The sequence below is a fragment of the Alosa sapidissima genome, chromosome 15 (assembly GCF_018492685.1).
Source record: "Alosa sapidissima isolate fAloSap1 chromosome 15, fAloSap1.pri, whole genome shotgun sequence".
Taxonomy (NCBI): Eukaryota; Metazoa; Chordata; class Actinopteri; order Clupeiformes; family Clupeidae; genus Alosa; species Alosa sapidissima.
The window spans coordinates 17,932,710-17,950,046 of NC_055971.1; the positions used below are offsets into that span (position 1 = coordinate 17,932,710).

At 41.3% G+C, this 17,337-nt stretch overlaps 1 protein-coding gene across 1 annotated transcript; it reads left to right on the forward strand.

The window, feature by feature from the left end:
- The first annotated feature begins 999 nt into the window (after positions 1-999).
- p2rx8 (purinergic receptor P2X, ligand-gated ion channel, 8) lies at positions 1,000-16,986 on the forward strand. Its single transcript, XM_042063436.1, has 12 exons — positions 1,000-1,361; positions 1,671-1,821; positions 5,530-5,601; positions 6,261-6,336; positions 6,638-6,734; positions 7,009-7,089; positions 7,221-7,362; positions 13,059-13,186; positions 15,502-15,595; positions 15,684-15,749; positions 15,962-16,062; positions 16,423-16,986. The coding sequence occupies exons 1-12, from the start codon at positions 1,225-1,227 to the stop codon at positions 16,535-16,537; spliced, it is 1,260 nt and encodes a 419-aa protein (XP_041919370.1). The 5' UTR covers positions 1,000-1,224; the 3' UTR covers positions 16,538-16,986.
- Positions 16,987-17,337: the final 351 nt, after the last annotated feature.

The following is a 17,337-nucleotide window of genomic DNA, read 5'->3' on the forward strand; positions in this document are numbered from 1 at the left end:
GCACAATTTGACCGCCTAATAGCAGAAGTACATGAGCGATGCAGATACAGACGTGTTTGGATGTCACCAAAATAATCACAAAAAGACTTTTCTTAGTGAATTAGTGCAGACAGGTTTGTGACCTCATAGAAATCATGAGGATGAGTGTGACTTTAGAATACATGTGACTTTATAACACACTTAAGCAATCTGAGTTTAAACTCAAAATCTTTGAGCAACCAAGGGGAGGGCATGTAAGACTTCTGATTTACAAGCAGTTGCAGGAGTAGGGGACAGAGAGAAGTTGAGAAAAGTGCTTTATTTTCTTTTGATAGTATGGCATCACCATATCGCGTCAAATTGTCTACTGCTATCAATGCTATACATAGGCTGAGCAGTTAGTCCAACTTAACCAGTGCATCACATGGGTCAAGGCTTCTTAACTGCTGACATCTTGCCTTAGGAGTGGAGAGAATATCCACACGTTTTCGAGTATTACAATTGAGGTCTCATTTGTTTGAGAAAAATGAGAATTGTTTCTCATTTTTTAATGCTTGCCAAAATAGGCCACTGGAGAGCCTATTTGCAAGCAGCAATCATCTAGCTCCAAAAAGATTTGGCACTTTTTTGCACTGAACATTATTTAATTGTGGCCCTATCCACAAATTAATTATAGGTTGTGTACAAGGGCTAATTTACCAATTTTGTTTTGGTACAGCAGATGAGGAGCCTTGAGCAAGCCCACATTATTTCAGGATGGCTAACATGAAGGGATAGACAGTCACCTGTCAAACACCTTGTCAGTTATCTCAACGTGATCTAGCCTATATGGCTTCCCTTACCACATGATTTTTATTGCCTACTGTAGTTGTCAATGCCATGGTAGGCAATTTACACACAGGTTCCCTTTTTTTAACTAGACAGTAATTAAAAAGTAGGCCTATATGATTAGCCATCAGTTCACGATGACGCGTTCAATTGCCCACAAACTTGCACTCCATAAATCCACTCCGCAGACACGTGAAATTTACGATCAGAAAGTTGTGTTAGGTCAGTAGGTTTTAGGCTACTCGTCAATGACTGAACTAAGCCGGTAGGATATACAACGACTGAGCAGGAGGACACGTGCAGTTGAACTTCATTTCAGTTGCTTGTTTCACTTTGATTTTTTGATTTACAGTTTAGTGAATTTGGTGTGGGCAGCGCCCACAGAAGCCGACCTTATTCCAATACCATCGCCCGAGAATGGGGATGTCGACATTTACAAATTGTTTTCTCTCTGCGTTTGATTATAAAACTGCAAAGTATGTTGTTGCGGAAAATAAGAAAGTTGGCGTATTATTTAGAGTTGTTCAGTTGTCTATCATAGGATACTTAATCGGGTAAGTCTGCCTGCTACTGCTAAACGACTTTTGTATTTGACCTAACATTTTTGTTCTTTTGTCAAATAATACAATTAACCCAGACTATTTATTAACTGTATCTGTATCACTTGTACCGATTTGTATCGGGCAGCGAAGATGAGTTGACATTCACATTGGCGTTTTTGTGCGTCCTGGCTTTTCTCACTCCTGACTTTTTGGATTTATCCCAACGGACCTGACGTCAAGGATATTATTTTTTCTTGGTTATATGAAGTGATCTTTCTCGTTGTTCATTTGAACATTTGTCCACTGTTGTCTTTTGCATAGGTGGGTTTTTATAACAAAGAAGGGTTACCAAGCTACAGAGGAGTCCATACAGAGCTCTGTGATCACCAAAGTGAAGGGGGTTGTATTAACCAATTCCAGCGACACAGGACTCAGTCTGTGGGGACCAGAGGACTATGTTATCCCACCTCATGTAAGTCCAGGCGTAGGCTATGACAATTATGTAGTTGGGGGCCAAGCAGCGAAGCTGCGAGGACCTCATTGTGTTTCTACGTTTTCCTATTATTATTATTATATGCAATGGAAGTCAATGGCAGCCCATAGAACCGTCTGGTAAAAAGTTGGGAAATTTGGCACACTAATTGGGGATGGTCCCATGATTCATGTCACCAAGTTTCATGTCGGGAACTTGAACCCGCTAGCGCCACCAACAGGCCAAAGTTGGAAGTGTGTTCACTCACATAACTTTTGACCCGTAGGTCCGATTTTCAAAAGTCAGGTATCGTTGGAATCCTTGGACCAAGCCGAGTTCAACGCACCCTATGACGTCATTTTCCATGATGGATTTTCCGCCATTTTGAATTTCATCAAAAACACTTAAGGCGAGACACTACAGGTGAATAGGGTAAAATTTTTAACAAGCAGATATCACTATGAAACTTCCCCAGTTGATTACTTACATTAATATGAGAAAAAAATGTATTACAAGTTTGCTGTAATTTAATGTTTACATATGCAAATTGGGCATTATCTAATTAAATATGCGCTAATTTGCATACATTTTAAGGCACGAAACCTGAGCATTGGATACAGCCAAGTTCAAAATTATGTTTTCATTGTGTTCAGATATTAGATGGGGAAACATTTACAGAGGGATTTATGAATATCTACTTTTGTTATCCTGTAAATCAGAAAATTATGTCACTAGCCCTAAAAAAATCGCTTTTTTCCATGTTTTTAGGCATAAAATGTCATGTAAGTCAGGCTAGGAAAAGTATATCAACAAACCCCTCTGTAGAAATCTTCGACATATAGTTAGGCATAAGTCTAGAAAGTTTGGTGTATGTACGTGCTTCTGAAGTGGAGTTTTTGAGCTCAGAGTGTGAGCGGAAACTCATTTTGATAAAACAGCCTTGAAAGACAGCCAATGAGATTCCGTTCTCAGCCTAGACTCTCCTTTGAACTTTCGCGATTGGTTACTGATACAAAGGAAGTGTCCATATATGGATCACATAGCGTGATACAGGAAAAACAGAGCTTTCCAACGGTAGTACACATGTTATGTTTTGGACCACGGTCGCGGGAGTGCATGCAAGGTTAGAATGCTAACTTTTGCTGAATTTAGGAGAAATATACAGGCGCGAGTAGACACAATATAATGAAATAAACACCTAAATGTGTAAATCGGACTTTTTTGTTGTAGTAGTGTGATAGAATACATGCTAAGGTAACATACTAGCTCAAAATCTCGAAATTGACCAGTGCATGAAAAAACGATGTTTTCACCTGCCGTGTCTCGCCTTAAAATGTATCAGGGGTCACATACTTTCTCTGATTCCCACCAAATTTTACACAGATCATCTTCAGACCAAGCCTCACAAAAGTTATCACTTTTCGTCTTCGGAAGTATTACCGTTCGCCCGTAACAGCCAATCAAAATTTGCGGCGAAGCCGCCAAACAGGAAGTGAGCTCATATCTCAGCAACCCTTGCATTTATCAAAGCCAAAATTGGTGCATGGACTCAGGACCCAATCAGGGGGACGTTCAAGAAATCTGGTGACCTTTGACCTCTAGGGGGCTGTAATTAAGAATCATGCCTTTTGGCCTGTAGCAGCAGTTTTGCTTAGAATTAAAATGCACTAGTGGTGTCTGGTAGTACTGTTGAATGTCCTTAGGCCGACCCAAGCCAATTTGTGATGTCGTCGTAATTGATTCGGCCGCGATATTGGATTTAATCAAAAACACATACAAGTTTTCGCAGGTCACAAATTTCAGCGGATCCTCACCAAAATTGGCAGAGACCATCTTCAGACCATGCCTTATCAGTGCATTGCTTTTTGGAACATTTGACAGTAGCATTCGGCTGTAACAGCCAATCGAAACTTGCTGCAAAGCCGCCAAACAGGAAGTGAGCTCATATCTCAGCAACCCTTGCATTTATCAAAGCCAAAATTGGTGCATGGACTCAGGACCCAATCAGGGGGACGCTCAAGAAATTTGGTGACCTTTGACCTCTAGGGGGCTCTGTAATTGGCAAAAATGTATTTTGGCCTGTAGTTGCTGCATTATTCTGCAATGGAGGTCAATGGCAGCCCATAGATTCGTCTGGTTCATCCTGATGATGCACAAATAATTTGGTGACCTTTGACCTCTATGGGGGCATTGAAATCACAGCAAGCATGATCATATCTCAATCGATCTTTTATTTTTGATGTGAAACTGATACAGCGAGTTCCATTCAATTAATTCTAATGCGTGCATGCAAGGGTGGGGCAGGGTGGGGCGGGCAGGGGCGATTGCGGCGGTGAGTTGGCTGGTTGAGGGGGCGGCGACACTCAGCCCTGGTTCAGCCACACAAAATCAGTTATGTTTTGATGTGAAACTTGACCTTGTAACTCAGCCAATCTTGGGTTGTTTTGCATGGAACTTGCTGTGACTGCTTAATTCTATATGCCTGATGCCACAGCATTGAGTTGCATGGCAAATCTGGCCTGCTGAACTGCCTGCTTGGCCCCCACATTGCTGCTTGCAGCTATATTTCTAGTTAATTTGGTTAAGTTTGGTCTAGTTAAGTTAATTTTAGTTAAGTTTGGTCTAGTTAATTTGGTTAAGTTTGGTCTAGTTAAGTTAATTTTAACGGAGTGTCTATTTACACCCCTGGTACGAATAGCCTTGGCCACACAGCTGAGCTATGCATACCTTGTGACATAACAACAAAAAGACGTTGCACAAAAAACATGGCAGACATTCGTTTTTCGTCAGCAGAAAGTGAAGAATTCTGAAAGGTTTCAGCACTATATCTGTTCAGATTAAGTTTTAGATTGAAAAGTTGTGTTTTATTTTCATAATCTTGGTTCAGTGAACATATACAACCGTCAGTTTGTTAGTTAACAGAAATTTCGTGAATATGACGTTCAAGCCTATAAACTATAAGTTTACCTGCAAAGACTATTTCCATGAGGAAGCAGTACAGTGGTCATAGACAAGGGCTGGCATGCGGGAGATCCGAGTTCGATTCTCGTGTGATGTGTTTTGGCAGAGTGAGTGTGCATGTGTACCAACGTCTCTGGAGAGAAGGCGCGCAATTTGAACAAGAAATTGGTTCTCAAACGAAAGTTTTGATTGCAACAATTAGCTAGTTCATGCACCAGGGTGTAAATAGCATGCAGTAGGCCACTTCTAACTGTACATTGATGCAAACAGCATACCTTATTCAGAGTGTCTATTACACAGCTGAGCTATTCACACCCTGTTACGTAACAACAACAAAAACATGTTCAATATGCCAGAATAAATGCACAGGGGTGCAAATAGCATACACTGATATTTGAACCAGACGAGGTACTAATACACATTGCTGTGTGCACCGAGGTACGAATAGCATACATTGATATTTGTACCAGACGGGGTACTAATAGAATACATTGCTGTGTGCACCGGGGTACGAATAGCATACATTGATATTTGTACCAGATGGGGTACTAATAGGACACATTGCTGTGTGCACCGGGGTACAAATAGAATTCACTTCTTATTGCACCAGGGTACGAATAGCATACACTGCTAATTGTACCAGGGGTGCAAATAGCCTTATGAAAATGCTGTTTATATATTTTATCTAATCACAAGCCTAATATTGGTGGCTGTAGTTAGATATTTTCCCCATTTTTGTCTTTTCAGGGAGAAGCAAGTCTTTTCATCACAACTAATTTCATAGAAACACCAAATCAGACACTAGGAAACTGTGCAGAGGTAAGTGAACAAACAGGCAGCTGTCATACATTTTTACATTCCCTGTGTATCTCTGAATTCTGATAATAAATCTGAACAGAGATGTGTTCCATGTGAATTAGTCACATCAACTGGAGCACTATTTTTGGGAAAGGTATCAGCCTCAGTTTGTCAAGCCTGTCTGTTCACATTCTTAACTTGAAATGTCATCTGACAGACTGGACTTAATCTTAACAATAACTTTAACACATAAGTAGCCTTTACAATACATAACTATTACAATACGTAACTAAACAAACATCTTCTGTGCCAGTGGTGTATTTCTATCCCAGTGATTTCATACCACAGGGAACACTAACATTTTATACTGAGACAAAGTTGTGTTTGTGTATGCTCGCCTGAGTGTCTAAGCCACCTAAAGTTCTGTAACACACCAAACCTTACACCTCATAAGGCAAACCAGTAAGTCCCTGGTTGACTCAACTCTATCTTTCAGGCACTTCATAGTGCCAGTGAACTGGTATGTAAACATCCCAACTCTACACGGAGCCTCAGTCCAGTCATAACAGGCATGGCCTGCATTTTGTTCATGGTGTTCTGAAACCACACAGTCCTGACAAGACAATGTAAAGTTTGGATGCATCATTTCAATGTTTTATGTTTTTGTTATTCTTGTATAGAGCTTTAAAGTTCCTGATGGTCGCTGTCAGAACAATACTCACTGCCTTCATGGAGAGGCAGTTACAGCTGGTCATGGTACTTCATCATCATATAATGAGTGTTTAGTTAGGCTGTCTTAATTAACTAGCCATGTTACTATGGGGTGCAAACAACAGGACATATAGATGCTTTGCTGCTTACATAAACAGGAAATGAGTGTTATACCTTTGAGGTGTTTGGGATATGTGCCTGGGCGGGCTTTAGTGTCATTTGTTGTATCACTCAATGTCCAGGAGGCAATTACCGCAAGTATGTAAAAGCATATCCACTGAATTGTTGTCTGCTTTAGTGAAAGTGTGATTTTTTATTTTATTTACCTGTGGTCTGTACACTGTAGGAATAAAGACTGGTCGGTGCTTGAAAGATGGAAATGAAACAAATGGAACATGTGAAATACATGGCTGGTGTCCAGTTGAAAGGAGTCAGAAACCCCAGTGAGAGCCCACTCTTTACTACCGCAACACTTCACTGACATTTCTCTTTGTAAATATATACAAAACAGTGAGGTATACACATCAGTGACGTTTTTGTTGTAAACAAATAATGCTTGAAAGACCACTCCACCAGCTTCCATAAAACAGTAATATTTACACAAAATTATTGCAATAAAACAGACCATGTTTTCATGTCCACGAATAGGTGAATGCCAGATGCTTAGTATGAGAGTAAAACTGTATAGAAATGAACCTCTCAACCTCTTTATTTCAGTGTGCCCCTCTTGGGAAAAGCTGAAAACTTTACCATCTATATCAAGAACTTCATCAAATTTCCAAAATTCAGCTTCTCAAAGTAAGTATGGTCATCTCGGGTCAGAGAATGCACTATTATAATCTTGGGAAAGGATGCAGTACCGGTAACTCAAAACTACTAGAAAAATGAGAATTGTTGTGAGGCTAATTGTAGCCCTGCGTTGATTCCAGATCAAATGTCCGTGAGACAAACGACGACACTTATTTACAGAAGTGCATCTATGATGAGGCGGCCCATCCCTACTGTCCCATCTTCCGTGTGGGGGGTATTATCAACAAAACTGGACACAGGTTTCAGGACATGGCTCAAACAGTGAGTATACTATTTTGTGTTAATGTTTGGCAAGTGATCTATACTTACCCTCAGTGCCGCTGCTGGCCATTTGGGTGCCCTAAGCAGAACTGCTTTGTGGTGATTTGATGTCATTTAGGTCTGTGAATGAGTCTCCAAGTCTGCCGTTGTTCACAGTTTTTTTCCACGTAAAACCGTGTCACATGAGGATGGAAGCTTTGCCAGTGACTATAACTGAAAGGGGGAAAATGTTTCTCAGCTGATTTTATACTAAATTAATTTATTCTTGACTGTTATCAAAATGCTATTTTAAATATGTTTGCTCATTGTAATGAACAGGGATTGACTAGGGCTGAAAAAAGGCTCTGGGCTTTCTTCCAAATAGACCCACTACAATTTGCGTGCACACACACATTAGCTGTCTATCATGATACAGTCTCACAACATTATGCCAGTGAAAGTATCACATTCAAAATAGCCAGTCAGATTTTACAAAAATTATCATTATTGATTAATAATTATTATTTTGCCTTGTGCCTTCATTCAAGTATAGCCTAAACCATCAGGGATGTCATATAAATGGGGGTCTATCAGTAAATGGCCTTGAGTATCTGTTTGGTTTTTAAGGCAAAAATGCTTTGCTTATACCTACAAAGTCTACAACTTGGTCAGATCAAAGCACAGTGCATCTCATCAAGATATGTATGGCCTACTCAGCTAATGTTAGCCTTGGAACTGCAGTTGCAGTCTTTGCCATAGACCAACGTCAATTGCATCAGTTAGCACTGCTGTGGGTCAGCCAACCAAAACAACCAATAGCTCTTAACATAAGGGAACCAACAGAGCTATTCCTTGTAAATGTGTGGTAGTTGTCTCCTAACTATAAACGTAAGCAAACTTCTACACAAGTAGACAATGTGACTCCTTCTTCATCATTCAATAATGAGGCAGCAGCCTGTCTGTATTGCGCAAGGGCATCACAAAGCTAAAGCATTACCACCAAACATGCAGTATAGTATAAGTATATATACTTTTTTGATCCTGTGAGGGAAATTTGGTCTCTGCATTTAACCCAATCGGTGAATTAGTGAAACACAAACAGCACACAGTGAACACACAGTGAGGTGAAGCACACACTAATCCCGGTGCAGTGAGCTGCCTGCTTCAACGGCGGCGCTCGGGGAGCAGTGAGGGGTTAGGTGCCTTGCTCAAGGGCACTTCAGCCGCGGCCCACTGGTCGGGGCTCGAACCGGCAACCCTCCGGTTACAAGTCCAGAGTGCTAACCAGTGGGCCACGGCTGCCCCCTGCATGTGCAGCCTGTGTGAGGCAGGGACGTTGGAACTACTTTCTGTTAGGGGGTGCGTTGAAACGGACGGTGGGTGTGCATGGTAGCTACAGTATAGAGCACAAACGTGGTTTCAGGGTTTTCCATCTTAACATACTTTGAGACAGAAATACTAAAGACTAAACTATCTTCTGTCTACCTCAAATCAACATTTAATTATCCCATTCAGGCCTACCACATTTAACTGCTTAACTAAAATGAAAAAGATAGCAAACATGGACATCACCACAAGTTATTTAACTCATGTTGACAATGGAGAAAACATGTAGCATACGTTGTTTCTGACAGAAACAAAGGTAAAAGGTTGACGTGAAAAAAGGTATGTGTGGCATGAGGTAGTGAGATATTTGTCAGTTGCGAGAGTTGGCAGCCATGGTGACACTGTAGCCTTTCCATTCTTCTTTGCATCCCTCATATTCTTCCTGCATCCTGCATATTCAAAATGCAATGGCACAAATGTTGCTAGTTTTTTGAATGACAATGATAACTGATAATGTAGACATAGCCTACTGATAGGCGTAAGTGAAGCATATTTATTTGGAGAGCTAGACACTGATGAAACATTAATTTAGTGATTTAGTATTCAATATGCTTTAAACCAAAACACAGATCAACGTATGTTGTTCTTAAATAAGCACACTTGACCTAAGACCTAAGTAGATCTACTGATAAAGAAAATACTAAATGATATTCATAGGCAATAGAATAGTCTTTTACCAACAACCTAACGACCTAAGCTATTCATGAGTGACCATGCGTTTTAGATCGCCGAGATAGGGCCCATAGAGTTGCCACTTCCTGTAACAAGTTATTGTATATAATGGCATTGTCCTTGTTACAAATGGGTCTCATGTAATTATGTGTTCCCTCACAGTAATAACAGCTTATCAGATAACGGATATCAACATCATAAAATGATAAAAGTGTAGCTGTTACTGCTAGGCTTTTACTAAAAGACACAGAGACGCAGAGACATTTTGCACTCATCCAGAGTGGCTATAGCGCTACTTCAAACTTGATCTGGGCTAGATATATGCCGCAGCTTTTGCAAAAGTTGCATTTGTGCACAACAAAAGGTTGGTTTCTATAATACTCAACACAGCTTCCTTTCACACACGCGTCTTACTGCTGGGCAACACCGAGTGTGCAACTGAAACATTAAGCTTGCGGAGAGTAAAAATGATTTTAGAAGACTAACCCTCTCATCTGGTGTAGCCAATTCCATTTATTACAGTGGAAGCTAATTGTGGCAGCATACACTCTGTTCGACTACACACTCGGTGTATCAGTTGTGATGGAAACATCGGTATAACCTTGGTATACCATCGGTATAATCGGTATAATCGGTATAATTGGGGTGCAAAAGTGATACCCAATTTGACGGGTATCACTTTTGCTCCAGCTCCAGTTCCAGCTCCCGCTACGGATCTGGTTCCTCCTCCTGATCCGACTCCAGTTCCTGATCCTCCTCCGACGCAGGCTCCAGCTGACTGTCCGTCCCTGTCCTGCCATCCACCCGGCCGCCCACCGGGTCGTCCACCTGACCCGCCGTCCCTGTCTGGCCACCCACCCACCCTTATGCCTTGGCCCCCTCCGCCCACTCTGTTTGGACTGTTCCTGTTTTTTTAAAGGGGGGGTAATGTCAGGATCAGCTCCAGTTCCTGTCTTGTCTTGTTCTCCCCATCTAATGTTTTTCCATCATGTTTGCTCCTCTTGTATTCCTGTTTGCTTTGTTTACTTCCTGTGTCTTGTGCCATGTGCTCTTTTGTTTGTTTGCCATGTGCCTGAGTCTCTGCCCCTCACCTGATCCTTGTTAGTTTAATTATGGCTTCCACCTGTGCCCTGTTAACCTCTGTGTACTTAAACCCTCTGTCTCCCCTCAGTCCCCTGTCGGTCATTGATGTTGTTATGTGGTTTGCTGTACAATTCATTGCATTAAAGATTCTGGTTTTCCTTCAAACTCGCACTGCCTCCACTTGCCCTGCGCCTCGGTCCAGCTCTCTAGGGATGGGCAAAGAGAGGCTTTATGAAACACTGAAACGTTCGAAGCAATTGTGCCGAATTGTTCCGAAGCTTTGAAACAATTCCGACACCTCAGAGCTGTTTAGGGTGAAACAAATCTGTCAAATGCTTCGTATTGGAGACGTAGTCTTTAAAGTTCGTGGCTCGCTGTGTTATATGTGTTCAGTCTTTGTCAAAAGCTAAGCAGCATGCCCTTGGTCAATTACTGGATGGGAGACCACATGAAGTCACAGTAAAGAGAATCTTATTGCTGCCACTATGTGTTCTCTAAATCACTTTCTTCTTATAAAAACTCGATTTTTGACCATTCTGAGAGTTTAGTTGAAACTGTGTGGTTAATGGTGAAGTAAGAAAACATAAACAGATACGATCTGAAACAATACCTTACAAGTCAAACGAGGATCGAACCACATTTGAGCAGCTTGGGCTACCGTGCAAAAAAACACCCTTACTAACCACTACACCATCATGGTTATTGCTTAAGCGAAAACTACACTGTCAACTGAACGCGCGGGCACGCCTGCTGACACCGGTAAAATGCACCGAAGGTTCACTTAACTTTGGTCACATGACATGGGGATTTTGAACGATGTTTCGAAGCAGTGGTCACATGACATGGCTGTTTTGAACCACGTTTCGAAGCAGTGTTTCGAAACACTTGTGCTTCGAAGCCTCGACACTGATTCGAGACGTCGGTTTCGAAAGTCACACCCCTACAGCTCTCTGCAGCCGACTGTTACAGTATAGAGGCCAATTTTACTAAGTGGGGCCTATTGGTCAGGAAGCACAGCACACCAGCTTTGATGGTACAACAGTGTTAAAGGCAGAGCTGTAGTCAATGAACAGCATCCTGACAGGTGTTATTTAGGACCTAGTATGCAAAGCGATAGAGATAGCATTATCTACAGACCTATTGTGCTTGTATGCAAACTGGAGTTGGTCCAGGAAAGCGTGTGTGTTGATGTAAGCTGCAACCAGTCTCTCCAGGCACTTCATCACCATGGAGGTTAGGGCGTTAGGCCTGTTAAGATAATGATTAATAGCAGAGTTGCAACGTTTTGCTACATTTTGATGTGGGTCTGGCTCGTCAGGCCAGTATTTCTTATGAGTCAACTTTATGCAGCCTCACAGTATGTCAGCTTTATTGTATAAATATGTTTTCACTTTGTTAAAGGTAACTGAACTATACACAAACACAGTGTTTCCAAGCTTGTATGATACTTTACCCCACCACTAGTGTTCTGGCAGGCTCAGGCAAGTCAAGCATGGGCCTCAATCAGCTGATCTCAACCAGCGGATGGCTCAGCTGATCCTCTGCTACACATCTAATTGGCTAGATTCATTCAGGGTGCATTTTAAAGCTACTTAAGCCTATTTGTTCTTTCTGCTGCAAGCCACTTCCATCCCAACTCCTCATTTGAGGTTTTGTCTTAAAGGAAAATTCAGATGTGATATTGAGCTAAAGTGTGTTGAAACATGATACCGAGTGTGAACGTATGTTTTATAGCTCATCTCGGCTAGCAGCAACTGGAATCTATGCATTTCCACAGATTTTTTTTAGAATCTGATCCCTTATCATACCTGTTCATTTGTACTCGTCGCTCGACTTATCGTGACTAAATTCAAGATGGCGGCGAATGGTAAACTTCCTAAAGGTACTGTCTGTATATATCATCTTGTAAATAAACTACCAGTGCTTTTTCAAAGTTCTCAATGTCTCGTTTTAAATGTCAGGGCCCTCGGAAGTCTACCAATGAAGTGACTTTGAGCCTCGTAAATGGTGTAAAACAGTGATTTATTTGCATGGCTAGGCCGATGCCCGAGGCACCCCCGTTGAAAACCTGTTGGTAGCATCAGCTAACTAGCGCCAGATTTGTGCAGGGGACAAGCCGAGATGAGCTATGAGACATACGTTCGCACTCGGTATCATGTTTCAACACACTTTAGGTCAATATCACACCGGAATTCTCCTTTAATGTCATGTTTGTTGTGAGATTTCTTCATAGATGCGTTGTGTTCTTACACTGCCAGATACCTTGTACATAGCTACACAACACAGGCTACATAGTTACATACTCATACCAGTTGAAACTGAAATGAAATGTACGTAAAAAGAAAAGGATCATTGGAGCACACAGATGTTTAGATTGCTTTTTTCATTTATTTTAGAACTGTGCAGCAAATTAACGCTGCGATGTGGTTACGTCTTCATCAGAGTCCATCAAATGAAATATAATTTTCCTGATGTGACCACTCTCCAACCAGCCACATGCATTTTTACTAACATCAGAGCACCGCACAGCAGCTTTTTTCTGGGCCACTGACCGAGACCGCTATGTGTCCTCTCAGGGTGGGGCCATTGGGATCCTGATCGACTGGAACTGTGATCTGGACAAAGGATCGTCGCACTGCCATCCCAGATACAGCTTCACCCGTCTGGACAAGACCTCTGTCAGCTCGGCAGGCTACAACTTCAGGTAGAGCCTCCAGCCTGACTCAGGACAGGCTCAGGCTACTATTTTTCTTCATTCAGTCAGTACTGAGTCATTGCCTTGTGTCATGTATATTATCCTAATTTTAAGTGTATCAAAATAAACGTCAATACAGTAGCCACGCCACAAAATAAAATACTTTATTTTTGTACTCTTTAAAGGGAGTGTTAAATAACTCCTCCATATTTGTCTGTGTATTCCATCAGTACTCTGACTCTGTTGATTACAGTTTTTCTCAGTCACTTTGGTGCATTTCTTGAATCAACATTAACGTTTGCACAAGAGTTAGTGCATTTCTCAAAACAATTAGAGCAAACTGCACAACATAGTGTATTACCTGCATCTTTCTCAAAATGCTTAGTTTATGTAAGTAAGTTATTGAAGTATTTATGCAATGATTTATTCAATGAAACTGTACTGGTAGTCAAACTGCTTTCTCATGTTGTCAATATGACAGTTTATTCTAGTATTACTAAGTATTCCTAATGGAAAAACCCACAAGGAAGCACTTTTTTGTGTGGCATAGGTATTTACGTAAAATTTGCACATTATTTTGTTGGGGGGGATTGATTGCAAGAGTCTGGATTTGTATCAACATTTTCCTGTACTACTGTTTTTCTCTGCAATTTGTTGACAGACATTGTTACAGTATAAAGAAAGCAATGGCTTCTACAGGAATGTGCAAAGGAAAGACTATAGTAATACGTTTATTTTATATAGCACCTTTCTCAAAACCAAGATCGCTTTACATAGTAGACACAACAATATTTTAACACAACAAAATAAACAAACAAAAACAATACAACAAAGACAAGTTATCTGTATGGAGCTATGTGTTGGGTGTGGAGGAGAAGTGATGATTAAACAAAAAGGTCTTGAGATGTGCTTTGAAGAAAGGAAGAGAAGGACAGTCACAAAGAGGTGTGTGTGTGTGTGGGTGGGGGGGGTCCAGAGTTTGAGGGCCAAGGCACTGAAGGACCTGCCACCCAGGGTGGAGAGTCTGGTGTGGGGGATAGCCAAAATATTTTGGTTAAAGGATCTGAGTGAGCGAGAAGGAGTGTAAGAGGTCAAGAGGTTGCAGATGTAGGGGGGAGCAAGGTTGTGGAGGGCTTTGAAGGTGAGTAGTAGTACTTTGTATTTAATCCGGGACATAACTGGTAGCCAGTGAAGTTGATGGAGAATGGGGGTGATGTGTGCAGATCGTTTGGTATGGGTGAGGAACCTGGCTGCAGAGTTTTGAATGTATTGCAGTCTTTGAAGGGATTTATTGGGGAGACCAAGGAAAAGTGAGTTGCAAAGTTGTGAGTGAGTGAGTTGCACCAAAGTCTGTCCATCACTAACAGAGAGGAAGGGTCGGAGGTGGGCAATGTTTTGGAGAGTGATTTGATATGAGGATCAAAGCTAAGGGTGGAGTCAAATTGAATGCCAAGGTTTTTGACAACAGGGGTAGAGTAAAGAGGTGAACCATCGATGTTGAGTGTGAGACTGAGATTTGGAGAGCACGCTTTTAGGGCCAATCAGCATAATTTTGGTTTTATCTGTGTTGAGTTTGAGAAAATTGTTTTGCATCCATAATTTTAAGTCAGAAAGGCCAGTGAGGGAGTGTGGTGGGGGGTCAGAGGGAGAGGGAGTAGATATAGTTGAGTGACATCTGCATAGCGGTGGAAGTTAAGACCGTGGCTGCGAATAATCTGGCCAAGAGGGAGGATGTATATGAGAAGAGGAGGGGCCCAGGTACAGAACTAGAAAAACTAGACTAAATAAGTCCTATTTGTTGTATAGAGTAGAACTGTTCAGCATGGAAATAGAACAGTGAATTTTGACCAACATGACAGTAGCACTTGACAATAAAAAGTGTTTTTCTGCAAATGACACATGTCATAAACCTACAAACAAGGATACAAGGAAGTTTATTGTCACATGCATATAGTTACTGGAAGTAAGAAATGCAGTGAACTGTATATTGTATCTTGTACTGGATCATCTTCCTGAATTTCAGTATCGGAATTTCGGATCACAAGAAGTCTAGGCAAATTACAAAGTCAGCACCAGTTACAGGCTAAATTCATGGTTTTGCACATCACTGAAAGTATTGGTTTTATCAAAAATATTTGTCAGTATTTTTAAACTACAAAAATACACAACTATACATTATTTTGATTTATACATTATTTTCTTCAACCCAATAAAACACAAAATTACAAAATACTATGTTGTATTTGAAATATGTATTTTAAATACATGTATCATATACACTGCCCATACCTGTTATATTAACAGTAGCTCTGCTGCCTCTACAGATATGCCCGCTATTACAAGAATGCTGCTGGACAGACCTACAGGACTTTGTACAAGGTGTATGGAATTCGTTTTGACATCATGGTTCATGGAAAGGTATGACAAAAATGTTTGTTGTTTTTCTGTCGTGACGCAGGGAATACTGATTCTGAGATTGATCCCAGTGGTTTACTTGTTCCCATAGGCAGGAAAGTTCAATATCATCCCCACCATAATTAACATTGGATCGGGACTTGCTCTGATGGGAGCTGTAAGTAGGAAATTATCCTGCTATCACTGTTGACATTTTCAGCATGTCAGATGTAATTTGGCTGGATAACCAGTAGAGGCCAGTAATACCACCAGTTACCTTTGAACTGACTCACTGCCTTCACACAGTTTAGTCCTCATAGTTGTCATTGTCCTTAGTATGCCTCTACAGTGTCATTAGCAGGTGCACTTATGTCCATGATTTTTCTCTAGGGTACTGTCCTCTGTGATATGGTCTTGCTTTACATGATGAAACAGAGGACCCTCTACAGACAGAAAAAGTTTGAATCTGCGAAGAGTGGCCCATCAGACAGGTACCACCTCATTTTCTCAGAGCTTTCCAAATGCAATCATAGACCAGAATATTCTGTCTGAAATCAGTCCAGTGTACCAGTCATCTGTATTGATATGCTTCATAATGAGGAATATTCCGGTTTTATGAGATTAAAATGAGGCAGAAACAGAACTTTGACTGTGGAAAGTATAATTTTTTTTACAATAAAATGTGTTTATAATGCAGCACAAAATTAGTCAGTGTCAGCCAATATGCCAATGGCAGCAAATCCACAACAATAGTTTGTCACTAATATAATTACATTGGCATTGACCTGTATTTGTAGTTGTTGTGTTGCATGTCAAATTGAAAGAAAACAAATAAACTGTGTTTTTCCTAGCGATGGTACCAGTACACAAGCTGGAACTCCAGAGGGACGGGGACCAGATTCAGATGAGAATCGTAAGATGCTCCGCCATAAGGAAGATGTTCCGATGACGCAGACTTCAAACTGATTGCAAGTCCACTCATTAGACTGTTCTAATGTTCTGTTAGGGGGTGCTTTCCAAAAAGGATGGTTACACAGTTACAGGGGGCCCGCGGGGGGGTTGGGTTGGAGTTTGGACGATTGTATTGGCCCAGAACTGGCAGCAGGCCCCCAGAGAGCCCCCCCCACCCCCCCCAATAATACTTTATACCCTGCATGGTTAGCACCTTATTAGCAACTTACATGGTTGGAACATGCAGTTGTGACATAACTGTTCCCGAAACTTAGTTCATGGTGCAACCTACGCTGTCAGATCAAGTCATAGTTCCAACAAATGTTCACAAACAGTGTTTGAACTACAGCTCAGAGCAACAGCCAAAGACCTGAAATCAACCTGAAAATGGCTGGATGTTATACTGATGCTTTTTTGGTTCATTTTTCCACTTTGTTATTTTGAATAAATAAATGAATAAATGACTGAATTTGTGAATGTTGTGAGTTGTGAGTGAGGGATCTTGAAAAATCCCCTTTTGGGCAAACTATGCTAGTAACCATGAGGCCACCTTAGAGGAAGAAGCATGGCTCAGAGACACATGCCCCATAGCTGTCCAGTGAGGAGGTCCCACTGTCCAGGTCTCCTACTGGAGTCAGGACAGTGGCCCAGATTTGGCCACGGTCTCTCTGATATATGCACATAGATGAAGGAACATCACCTCCAACTAAACTTGACTGAACTCCACTGGCTATCCTCTGTATCTTCAAGAAGCTCTTTAAGACCCAACTCTTCCAAGAGTACCTTCTCTCCTTACACATCCCTACCCATCAACC

What these genes read in the sequence shown, in the direction of transcription:
- p2rx8 (XM_042063436.1), top strand. Translation starts at nt 1,225, where the DNA reads ATGGGGATGTCGACATTTACAAATTGTTTTCTCTCTGCGTTTGATTAT. An exon ending in TCGGCAGGCTACAACTTCAG is followed by an intron (nt 13,187 to 15,501) that starts GTAGAGCCTCCA and finishes CTGCCTCTACAG; the next exon opens with ATATGCCCGCTATTACAAGA. An exon ending in GACTTGCTCTGATGGGAGCT is followed by an intron (nt 15,750 to 15,961) that starts GTAAGTAGGAAA and finishes ATTTTTCTCTAG; the next exon opens with GGTACTGTCCTCTGTGATAT.